Source organism: Pseudopipra pipra, chromosome 6 (genome assembly GCF_036250125.1).
Source record: "Pseudopipra pipra isolate bDixPip1 chromosome 6, bDixPip1.hap1, whole genome shotgun sequence".
Taxonomy (NCBI): Eukaryota; Metazoa; Chordata; class Aves; order Passeriformes; family Pipridae; genus Pseudopipra; species Pseudopipra pipra.
This window is the reverse complement of record NC_087554.1, coordinates 50551176-50563628: the sequence shown is the minus strand read 5'-3', so window position 1 is coordinate 50563628 and position 12453 is coordinate 50551176. Positions and strand designations below refer to the sequence as shown.

The 12453-nt window shown below is 44.2% G+C and overlaps 1 protein-coding gene across 4 annotated transcripts in view; it reads left to right on the top strand.

Annotated features, from left to right (window-relative positions):
• The first annotated feature begins 600 nt into the window (after positions 1 to 600).
• Positions 601 to 12453, top strand: part of SYNE3 (spectrin repeat containing nuclear envelope family member 3) — a 67157-nt gene continuing 55304 nt past the window's right edge. Inside the window, exon 1 of one of the 4 annotated variants that reach the window (XM_064659075.1) lies at positions 601 to 739. Coding sequence is in view for 3 of the 4 variants with exons in the window: in XM_064659076.1 (XP_064515146.1) it covers positions 11784 to 11838 (55 nt within the window). In the remaining variant the exon portion in view is untranslated. Of the gene's footprint in view, positions 740 to 10869; positions 11839 to 12453 lie in introns of those variants that run through there. The other 3 variants (XM_064659076.1, XM_064659074.1, XM_064659073.1) reach the window with 3 other exon arrangements.

The window sequence follows — 12453 nt, the reverse complement described above, 5'->3', positions numbered from 1 at the left end:
CCTGAACACACGCAGTAGACTTTGTGCCTCAGCCAGTACTACAGTGGAAAGAGGTTTTGTCTCTTAAGTTTTCGTTGGTTTTTGTTTGTTTGTTTTTTCTCAAAATGTCACTTCATGCATCCAAATGAATTCCCGGTCGCACTACTTTGTGATGAGCTGGGGTTGTTTCACGCACGTGTAACTGCTGAGATACAGGGCATTCTAAAGAAACATTAAGAGACTTGCCCACGTGCTGGCGCGGATCACCGGGGCCACCGGCACGCGTGGGGATCGCCTGGGGCTTGTCGCCCGCGGTGGTCGGTGACTCTCACAGCTCCAAGCCCCGCAGAACACGATACCGTGAGAAACTCGGCTTTTCCTCTTCTGGTGCATTTTACTCTTGCTAAAAATAGCAGAATGCGGGTGCTCACCTGGCGCCCGTGGCCGCCGTGCGGGGACAGCCTGGCCGCGGTGCCCAGCCCCGGGCAGGCCGGTCCCGCTCCGCGGTCCCTCGCCGAGGGCTCCGCTGCCGGCGGGGCGGGCCGGCCCGCGTTACATAACGCCGCCCGCCGGGCCGGGCCGCGCCGGCGAGGGCGGGCCCTCCGCGCCGTCCCGCGCAGCCCCCGGAGCCGCGGGGCCGGTGCCGGGCGGCCCCGCCGAGCCTGAGCGAGCTCCCGAGCGGCCGCAGCGCGGCGGGGGAGAAGGAGGCACCGCGGCCCCTGGGGCTGCCCGCGGGGGAAGCGGCGGCGGTGCCGCGGCGGTGAGTGGGACGGGGCCTGCGGCGCTGCCGGGGCGCTGCTGCGCGGGGCCTGTTGCCGGTGCTCGGGGGGCTGCGGGGAGGGAGTAGCGGCGGGACTGCGGCGTCCCGGGGCTGCGGCGTCCCGGGACTGCGGAGCTCCGGGACTGCGGCGTCCCGTCTGTCCCGTCCCGTCCGGTCCCGTGCCTTCCCGCCGGGCGGGAGCGCGGCTCGGCCGGCGGGGCTCGCTGACAGCCCGCCCGGCTCCGGACCCGCCTCCTGTTGCTCGGCGCTCCCTCTGGCCCGGGACCGGCGCGGCGGGGCCAAACGGGAGCCCGGTCCCCGCTCGGCCCCCCGGGTAACAGGGACAGCGGGCACCGCCGGAGCCGCAGAGCGGGAACAGCGGCAGGGCTTGTCCTTGCCAGGACAGCTCCCTGGGTAGTCCGAAAGCTCCCTGTCTAGTCCTGATACAAGTAATAGCGTAGCTACAGTAACTGCAGCATATCTCCCTAAATAATATAAGCTAAACGGGTAAAGCCTTTTATTTAGCTTCTTTAAAAAAAGAATCGCATCTGCCAACGAGTGCCAGCCTGGTTCAGCGTTCAGCTGCAATTCTGCAACTTTTTCTCCCCAGACAGGTGTCGGGCTCTTGCCAAAGCCAGTTGCTCAGCGTTACTGTGAGGTTTCTTCATCTCTAGGTCCCCACTGCTAGGACGCCACTGTGGTTTGCAAGGTCCCTGTTCCTCTTCTCCCTTCCTGCCTCTTCCCCCTTCAAATGTATTAGATATATCTTCGCTTGGCTCTGATTGCCCTTAAGTAGGTCTGACTTCGTCACGTTTTTTTCCTAAACTGTTAGAAAGTTTCCCAGTTTAATATTATAAGGCCCTCTACCCTCATTTTTAGATTCTGTGCAACTTTTGTATGTAAAGTCCCCCTGCCTCTATGTGTCATAAGGCTTTGGTTTCTCATACACTTGTTTTCTGCCATCTCTTTTATTCCTAAATCCCTATTGGTTTGGCCTGTGTGAGTCCAGGAAAATTTTATTCTTAGGAATAGGCCTATTCAAATAGGTTAACAGATTGAAATCTGCAGGAATTATGCATGTATATGATGACTAATTGTGAAAATAATGGTTGCAAGACTGCTTTATTTTGCAAGTTAATCAGAGTAGGACGCCTGCCTTCTCCTTTGCTTTAAATGTAATCCTGACTATCTTGAATCATTAATGAAAAATCATACCACTCTGCCACTCTTACCAGCTCCTTGCTGCTACTTTTGGATGTTACTTTTAAGCTGTTGGCATGCTGTGTGTAATTTGAAAATCTTTGTAGGCAGTGCTTGTTTTCTGGGGAAAGAATTCAAAAAATGCCACAAAACTTTAAAAGCTGATTGGTTGCCTTAAAGTGTTTTCCTTGTTTTCCTAAAAATGTCTCAAATCTGATGTTGAAATGAACATCAGCTTGGCACGGTCTCTGTGGCTGCCAAGTGTGTGAGCCAGTTGGATCTCAAGGAAATGTAACTTAATGCAATCAGTCCTGTGGTGACTTTTTTTTCCACAAGAAACAAACATCTTTTGGTGAGTCACAGCAACATTGTTCCCTACAAACTAGCTGTCAGGAAATGGAGTCTGACAAAGCTGATGGTCTCTATAAAAACAGCTTTCCCCTACACCCAGTGCTGCTTTCCCATTGTTTGTGAATCATCAGATCTCAAATTTCCAAGGAAGGCAGAATTAGCTACCATTCAGGGTGCGACACTGTGGTGCTTAACTTTCTTCCTGTGTTCCTTCTGATAGTTTCAGTTCTTTCCTTCAGACATGTATTTCACTGCTCCTTCTTTCCCTCTTATCTTAGTCAAGACTTCTACCATGCTTCCAAGTCTGTTACTGGTGCAAAGGTCCTCTGTGTGGCCTTTGTGCACTAACCTCATTAAAACGAGTGTCTAGCTTTTCCTTGGGAGTAAGCCATTTTTTGTGCTCCTCCACTTATCTGTGGCTTGCAAATCATCCTAAAAGCTGCTGTGTGGATACTCAGCCTCAGAATGTGGCTGTACCTGCATCCACATGACTTTGGAGAGCAATTCCACTGCCTGAGGGGATGCTACACACCTACATAGATCAAAAAGATAACTAGCTTCTATTGGAAACAAGGTTTTTGCCATTCCTTAATATATGTGTACACATGTATTTGTCCCTTAAATAATATTTTATCACCATTTCCCAGTTTCACACCAAGCGTGACATAAGGAGAACAGCTCCAAGGTAATTAAGGTTCTGCAAATTTTGTAGAAACAGGCCAGCTGAGAAAAAGCAAGTCTAAAATCAGACACTTGCCAGTTTTCCCCAGTTTTTAGCTCAGTGACTGACTGATATGTTTTTATGTGACAACCTCTATTTGGCAATAAGATATGGGATGTAAATGAAGCTGTAAAGAGAAAGGGAGAAGGATTTTCTGGGCAAATGCCCCTGAACTGGCATCTCCCTAAAAACTTCAAAGAACACAAATAACTCTGATTTGATACGTTGCATTTTGAACATGGGAACAGAAAATCTTTGTACAGTTCAGTGTAAACTTTTAATCAACCAAGGAACACAGTTCTGTAGGAGATCTGATTTCTTGAGTTCGGCTGGTCACAAAGTGCTTTGTTTTTATGTCCCTGCATCTCCAGGGCACAACTCCTGTCTTTGTTCTGCCAGGCACGCATTTGCGCAAGTACACCAAGTACAGATGGGCTGTGATCTCAGCTAGTGTCTTTAGATCTATTTCATTTTGACAGAATTGGCCAACAGTTTCAAGACTTAGTGAATGCCATCATGTAAGCGTAATTCCCTTGAAACCAAGCAAAAGCAATGATCACTCATCCTGACTCAGAATAATGTATTTCTTGACATGGCTGGTAGGACAAATCCCAGATCTTTTGTAGCAGTGACAAGACACTGAATCTTGTTTTGGATTGGATTTTTTTTTTTAACTGTTAGTCCTTGTCAGCTGTAGATGGGGTTTCGTGATACAGCTTCAACCTGTCCTGGCAAGCTTGTTCTACCATATATACAGGTGCTATGACATCCTTAGAAAGGGTCCCTTTACAACTGGATTGGTTATGTCCATTTAAGTATTGTGAGCAAAATGTGAATCCTGGTAATTCAGCCATGTGCAAGGAAAAAGCCACACTGTTACAAGAAGAATTCTCGAGCTCCAGGATTGTTAACAGAGGGTGTAACTGGCAAGGGAGTTTTTAACTTGGCACAGTTTCTATGTCAAGGCAAAGGTATTGAGGCATCTGAAATCAACAGGAATAAATACCAGGTTCCTAAATACCATTTTGAGTCTGGCTGAAAATATTCTTACTGTCTTTGAAGTTTAGGAAGTGGAACACTTTTATTCTTGAAGGAAAATATCTCTTAGGATAGGGCTTACTGGTAGTCAGTAATGTCTCAGCTTCTTCAAGCTACAATTCTGTGAAATTAAAAAATCCAAACAGGCGTTCAGGGTCTCTTTTGATCATGCTAGTCTGCTCTGCAAACAACTGAATGGTAGGATTTGTGCCTTCAGTTAATATTGGTTAAAATACTCTGGAATTACACAAGAAAAACTGAAAAGTGTTTAAAATTCAGTGTTTAAACTTCAAAACTGAGCCTGATATTGATTAAGTGATAGGCTCCAAGCTATACATCCTTGAATTTTGCTTAGGTTTTGATCTGAAATGTAATTCCATTGCCTGAGGCTGATATTGGCGTATGCATTTAGGAATGCAGACTTTTCTTATAACAATACTTCCATGACTAGCTGCAGTATTGTAAGCATCAACTTAAATACAGTTTTGTTCTTTTGTTTGAAAATTTACTTTTTTTGTTTGTTCTCTACTGTTTGTTGAGGGCATAACTGACAGAATTTTAAAGAAATGGAGTCTTTTAAACTTACCTAAAGATCTCTCCTTACTCACTCCTCTGTGGAGCTGGAGCTTGAAGTCAGTCCTTGCCTTCCACGAGAATTGATGGCTTTGCAACCTGCTGTCTGTTAGGCACTGCTGTTGGATTCACTGCTTCATAGACTCAAAGTAGCACAAACTGTTGCTTATTGTAATATGTTCCTGTGTTGCTAATAAATTGCATCACCGGATGGTACTGCCTGCATTACAAAAAAATTACTCAGAGTTGTGACCCCTGGGGAATTTAATTTCAGGTATCTGAAGTGGCTCCACCTCAATGTTGAGATAAGGACAGTAGGCCTGACAGGGAAGGGCATTCTCATTGACACCACATGACAGTTTAATAAATAATCTTTGATGTGTCTGTGCACACAGTTTAATTGTATTCCAATGGCAGTGCATTGATTTTAAAGAGGATGTGGAATAATTTGTTTCCCTTTAGCAGAACTGACTTTTCATGTCTGTTGTTACAAGCTTCTTTTCTATGTTACTTAAACAAAACACACGGGCTTGGTATGAAGTCTTCCGTATGAAGGGATTTCAAGGGAATTTCTGCTCTGAGTGTAACAGGCTGAGGATTAAGGGGCAGTCTCAGCCTTGGGAGATCACTGAACAGGTGCATGATAAAACATACTGGAAGAAATTGAGAAATTGCAGGAAAGAGGGAGAACCAGGAGATTGTAATTTGAATTGAACTCAGGTATCAAGCCATGGCTTTCTTGGTTTGCTCTTGATTAGTGTTTGTTTAGAGGTATTAAAAGATGAAATAACTGCTGTTACAGTTGTGCTATGCAGAAAGCCTTTTGAGAAATGTGACAGTAATACTCGGGAGCACAAGCTGAATGAGAGGCCCATGTGAGACAGCATGTGCTGGGGGACTTACTGTTATACTTAGTATTCCCTGCCTCTCACTAGGGAATCCTAGAAACACTTTACATAAGGCTACATGCTGCTCCCCTTGCAGTTGATGATGGTGATAATAACAGTAAGAATAGAATAGATACTTCAGTTGAAAGGGACCTACAGCATCACCTGGTCTAACTGCCTGACCACTGAGGCTGAGCAAAAGTAAAGCACCTTATTAAGGGCACCAAAAGCCTCTTAAACACTGACAGGCTTGAGGCATCAACTGCCTCTCTAGGAAGCTTTTCCACTGTTTGACCACCCTCTCAGTCAAGAAATGTTTCCTAATAGCCAGTCTAAATCTCCCTTAACGCAGCTTTTCCTGCCACAGGTTTGCTCTGCAATCTTGAAGAAGCATGTACAGAGTTTTAAAATGGGAGCAGTAATGTTGGATGCCTCATGTGTTGTTGGGTTTGGCACTGTCTGTCGGAGGCTACATTTGAAAGATAGATGCTGCTGAGAGCATCAGTGTCTCCATCTGTGAAATGGTACACTAATATCTCATCTCATAGGCTACACTTGTGTGTGGCAGCTGTGTTGAAGGTATTAGGTTGGAGGGTGTCATAGGTGTGACAGAGTAAACCACCCATAGTGGATCTCAATATCTGGGTTTATTTAAAAACCAAGAGTAGAGCTTTCACCCCAAGATATTACCTCACACACCAACTCATCTACTCACTCAGCTGGACTGACACAACAGCACTAATAAATTAAGCTGTGAAAAAAGCGTAGGGGTTACTTTTGGCTGTGTTTTCTTTCCACCTCACATAGAAGTGATATGTGATTTAAAAGATTACATCCTCGTAATCCTTGTAAATAATCCTGCCATTATAATGAGCCAATTGTATCAGAAAAACATGTGTTGCCTGACTGAGGAGTAGTTTAAGAGATATAACAGCTGGTCTTTATCCAGGCTCTGTACCCCATTGTTGGTGCAGCCTGAAGAAGTTCAGGGAGGCTGAACTGGAAGTGTACAGGCACTGTACCCACTGTACCCGCTGCATTTTCAAGTCAGTTAGATGGAAAGCCAGGGGCATGTGAGGAAATATGCCCCTGCCTGAAAGTTTCTGTGAGTAAATAAAAGAAATCTTTGAAGCTGTCAATTCTTCCCCAGGCTGTGCATTTCCTTTGACTTAGGTGACTGACTTTTCCTAATGCAAAAGTGTCTTTGCATGAGCACTCTTGAGCCTCCGTGGGAATGTGGTAGTGGTTATATGAATGGCAGATGACAGCGGTTGACAAATGTAGGTGATGTAAGTCAGCAGAATTGGTTTATAGCTGGTTAAGCACAGGCTTTGTGCGAAGTAAACAGCTAATTACACAAGCTCAGTAAACACCAGAGACGCTTGTGTTAATTTAGATCTGCAGATTAAGAGAGCACCCAAGGAAAAATTTACTTGTTACCTTGTCTTTTAAGTCCACAGGAGTCAGGGTAGAAATCTTGGCTCTGTGACAGTATTGCCCTTGGCTTCACCAGAGCCTGAGTTCTTCTCTTGTATTCTCAGATTATAGAGCTGCCGACTGCATTAGTTGTTTTGTCAGTGGGTACATGCTGCTGGTGTGAAACGCCAATCTACAGAAAATGTCTTCAGCCTAAGAAAAAAGGAAAATATTTCAACCTCTTCTGGTGTTGTGTTGTTTTTGTTTGTTTGTTTGTTTTTATGGTTTGTTTGTTTTGGTGTTTGGTTTGTTTGGGTTTTGGGGGGGGGGAGAGGGATAGGGTGTTATTTGTTTGGTTTGGGTTCATTTGTTTTTTTCTGCAACACAAATTCCCATCCAGGACAGAGCTACCAGCAACCCTAAAGATATTCTTGCCTTCAGCATTACTTTATTTCTCCCCTCAGGTGTTTGCTTGTCCAGCTATTGCATAATGTGAGAATACAGGTTGTGCAGAGAGGCTTTGGAGTCTCCTTCTCTGGAGATACTCAAAAGCCATCTGGACACAATCCTGAATAACATGCTTTACTAGGGGACCCTGATCAAGCAGGGAAGTTGGATTAGATGACCTCCAGTGGTCCCTTTCAACCCCAACCATTCTGTGATTCTGTGAATACCTCATGATGGAGGGTGGAGAGCTGGTGCTGTTATTCTTGTCTGCAGAGCAAACTAGCATTTGCTGTCTGATGAAAGAGCTGAAGGTGTTTATAAAAAACATTTTTGCCAATAATTACATGAACACTTTTAATCCCAATACTTAAAATGTCACAGCCTTTTTTTTTTTTTTTGTCCTTTTGTTGTTGGATAGTTGTGGTTAGTCAGTGCTGAGGAATTTACCTGGATGTGCTTCAGTGCTCCTCAAATAATTGTTTTCTATAGTGTGCCCTTCCCATGTCAACTATCAGTCTGGTATTTGTGAAGAGCTGTTAGGTTATTGCTACTAGCAGGTTACACCTTAGTTTGGGGATTTGCAAATAGATGTTTTTCCCAGTTAAGCGACTATATCAGCAGTTAACCCTCTTCTTGGTTTATTTAGTCTTGTCCAGATCAGATCTGACATTTTTCAGAGTTTGGTTTTTTGTGTGGATTAAGGGGTTTTTGTTTGGGTTTTGTTGTTGTTGTTTTTGTTTTCGTGGGGTTTTTTTATGCTAACTGTTAAGTCAAAATCCTTTTTTTTCCCCCCCTTGTTCAATGGGACAGAGCATAAAGATGACCCAAGCCTGATCTTCCAGATGCTCAGCTTGCAGGTGGGACACCTGAATCATTAGTCTGTGCATAATGATTAGGTTCTGCATTATGATTCATTATTTACACATAGTGAAACTGTGTAAAACCAGAAAGAGGGATGAAGAGCTTGACAACTGTCTGTGCCATCTGTGCCAGTACCTCCAAACCCAGTACTTAAGACAACCTGATTGCTTGATGCAGGTGTTCCTTTTCTGAAAAGTCCTTTCACAGCAATTCCAAACCAGATTCTTTGGTGAGTAGCAATTGCTTGGGCAGTCCCTTTATACCAATGTTATTCTAATTCAGAACCAAAATACAGTTAGAAATATGATCTTTCCCAGAACGTGGAAATTTTGATTCCCGTACATGCCCAAGCTGCATTTCCTTTATTACTGAGAGAGCAGCTTCCACCTTTGGCCAGCCTATGACACCAACCCGCACTAACGCTTGGCAGACTCACCTGACCACTTTTATGCTTTTTCTCCCAGTCTTGTCCTCACACGTAATCCTTCCCAAATCCACATCATGACCATTGTTCAGATTTCTCCTTAACACCTTTTTGCTACCATGTCTGTGGAAATTTGGCCCTGGTTAGGCAGCTGCTCTTCTGCCTGTGGCTTTTCATGCTAATACTGCTTCATTTCTCCTATGTGTGTCCCCTCTGTCTGTATCCATGTTCTATCTGTTCTCTTCTGCTTCAGCAGTACCCTCTGTGAACTGGGGATGCCACCACTGCTCCACACGTGCTACCTGCAGTGTGGTGTAGTGCTGATTCACACTTAGAACCTGAGCCTCTGCAGGGTAGTAAGAATACATAACACAGTTGTAATGGTTGTCCTTGGAGAAAATTTTTTATACTGCTGCTCTGTTTCTTATCTGAGGGGTTTCATAGCTCTTTGTCAGAGCTCAGACAATACTTTAAAACCCTTGCAACCCTACTGGGGTGACAACCTCTGTCTCCTAAACAGATAGTGGACTAGTACATCACTAGCTGCTCGTGCTAGTGGGCAATGAGGCCAGTCTGTCCAGAGTATCACTTACAGTAGATTAATCGGTGGGGCAGTGCAGTCATTTAACTCCATGGGCTGCACTGGGTTTGCAGAAATGTTTCCTTTGCAGTGCCTACAGGCTGCCGGGTAATCTAAGATCATCCAACAAATGTTCCAACAGTTAGAGTTACAACAGATGTTACCACAGTTACGGATGTAACTGAATCCATATTTGAACAGAGATGTCGGGCTAAAGAAGGGGCCGTTCAAATGCTTTTGACTGTCGCAACAGAAATGATAGTTGGCCAGAAAAGTGGGAAAAAACCTGTTCCGCCCCCTGATGAAACTGAAAATAGTGTTCTTTGTGTGGTAGAGAAAAGAATGACAGGTCAGATGTTGTGGGAATATTTGGAATATTTTGCTGAATCTGGTTTCCTTTAAAAATATGGAAAAATATAAAATCAAATTTGCTCTAAAGAGAATTATGCTCAAGTGGTAATCTGATATTTATATGTTTCAAATATGTTTAACTGTATGTCAATATACTAACTTATGGAAAGTTTTGTGGGGAATGCTGCATTTTTCACTGTTAGTTTGATTCTTTCATTGCTGCCTCCACGTTGTGGCTCTCTGGCTTTCTAGGGGAGCTCTTTGGCTTTCTAGGTTAGTCATCTAAAGAGACTACTTCTTACCATGTTTTAGAAGCTGCTGTGCATAGCTGCTATTAGCCTCATATGCTCTTCTTCCTTAGTTTCAGTCCTTTTTTTTTTTTTTAACAGGACTATGGCAAATTTACAGTGACTGTGGATATATCACAGCAGAGAGAGAACAAGGGAAAAGCAGTGAAGGGGTTCACCTATAGGCACTTTAAACTCTACTGTTCAAACAACACAATTCTAAACCAACCCTGATTTGACTTTCAGATAAGTGGACCCATCCCCAGTTTTTGTTCCCCCAGGCATTGTATATTTTAGTCTGCACACTGATGTGCTTTGAGATGTTCTTATCATTTCTAAGGATCATTCATGTTAGCAAAAGGCTAACAAGGCAGTTGGAAAATAACTGGTGTATCACTTCCCTCTCTAGAGGTACTCTCAGTATACTAACTCTTAAGATGTTCCTCCTCTTCTGTCCCTTGTTTATTTTTTCACCACTGGTGGCAAAATTCTGTGTTTGGTTGGCTGTGCTGAGGTCACCATTACACGTAGGGGTCACAGCCTCACTGAGGCTACTGGTCTTCGGTTAATCCTCTGTATTAGCAACTTCACAGGGTTAGCCTGATCAACAGCTTCTATTCTGTTGCTGTTCTTCCACCTAGATTTTCATCCATCTTTGTTCCTCTCTTCAGTTTTTACCCATGCTGCTCACTCGTGCTCCCCAGTTCTGAAATGGGTGGAGAGGATCATAGTTTTATCCCTGTTTGTAACTGTACTTTCTAATTCAGCAGTAGAATTTGAACCAAATTCCCCCCCATGTTTTGCTTTCACTGATTTCTTCACCTCTCCTCTTTATGTTTATTGTAATACTAGAAATGTTGCTCAGTGTGGTACAAATTACGATACACAGCAACTGAACAACTAGAGAGATTGGTGGCCTTACGGACTTGCTTTGGATTTACACCAACTTGAGTAAGTGGGATCTGGTTTGCTCCTGAAGTGTATTAACTACATCTACACCATAAGGATGATGCAAATGGTAGTGGTGTGGATAGACCAAACCAGTGGGTTTTATTGAATGTCTAACAGCAGGCATACCCAGCAGGATCATAATTAATCAGGGGAGAATGCTGCTTTATATTTTCCAACAGTTTTGGGGAATTAGGAATGGAGAATTCATCATGTGCTCTGGCACGAGAGACAGCTGACGCCTACAGAGTGTATTCCATTCAGCCAAACTGTGCAGCAGAGGTATTTCCTGGAAATATCAGCTAACCTCTTTCTTCCCTTGCATGATTGTAACTGAAAGCAGAATCTAGATTACTGTGTCAGTCTGCAAAGGGAATCTCCTGCTACAGAGCTGTGACTGAAAAAGAAGTGAAAGATAAAGGAAAATTATAAGTATGTTAGAGGCTGAGCTAATGATTTCTAAAAATCTCAGCTCTGACATGTACCTGTCTGCACTTCTACTTCTTGCTGGTCTTCATACTGTTTATTCTGGACTAATTCCTGTTTAGCAAACATCTGTCAGGCATAATAATTTCAACCATTAATCCCTACAGGAATTAACCAGCTTGTTAGTTGATGACCTGAACTAGATAGTTTCTGGGGATTATTGCTATTTAAATCTCACCTACCTTTTAAACAGTGGCAACATGCTCTGCTCTGGGTTTCTTTCCTTTCTTTCTTTTATTTTTTTTTCTGGCCTGATATATCTTTAGATTGCCATCCCCTCTTTCGCTCTCACAGCACGGAAGGAGGCAGAAAGGAAGTCCTGTGCTGCCTCTGACATGAGTGAGGAGGAAGCTACTAGTTTCTATTCGTGCCAGACTTGCTCGTGCTGCCAACTGAGCGAATTGCTGTTGTAATATCCAGTGGAGGCCAGGCTGGATACTTCTTGCTGTGTTGGGAACCCATCAGGGAACTTTGATGGAAGCACCACAGACTTTTACCTGCCCTTTCTTCCAGATTTCCCAGGCTTTTGGTAAGGTTTTTGCAAGGTTACTTTTATTTCGTAATGAAGTGAGATGGTTGTGACCAGTCGATGTGTCTGTATCTTTTGACTCCTAATAACTTTTGAACTTATTTTCTGCTTTCCCCTAATTTGCCAGAGAGATAGAAGTTTAAAGTTATCAAGTTCCTTGAAACTTCAAGGATTTGAATTCTAGTGAAAAGGGAAATAGAAGCAAGTGGCCTGTTGCAGGAGAGCCATGACCCAGGGTTCTGGCAGCATACGGCTAGTGAAGGGCACCAAGACCAGCCCATTCATTGTCTTCAGAGCAAGCCCATGCCTTGCCTCCTGCCTGGTGAGGGTGGGAGGGTCCAAGGGAAAGGACCCTGTGCAATGAAATAAGGTCCATAGATTGCTTTGTGAGCAGCAGGCCAGGATGGGGAACTCCTTCATGTAAGGCGGGAGAAAAGAAGCGAAAATATCCCCACCATGGTGCTCACTATGGGTTGGAGATAAGGGGCAGACAGTGAAGTTAATAGAGAGTGAGTGTCTGCTGGGAGCTGGGAGTGTTGCTGCACTCAAGACACGATATCAGCTTTTACAACCCCAACATGTTTGCCGAATTGGAACTGCTGAGATCCCTTCCCT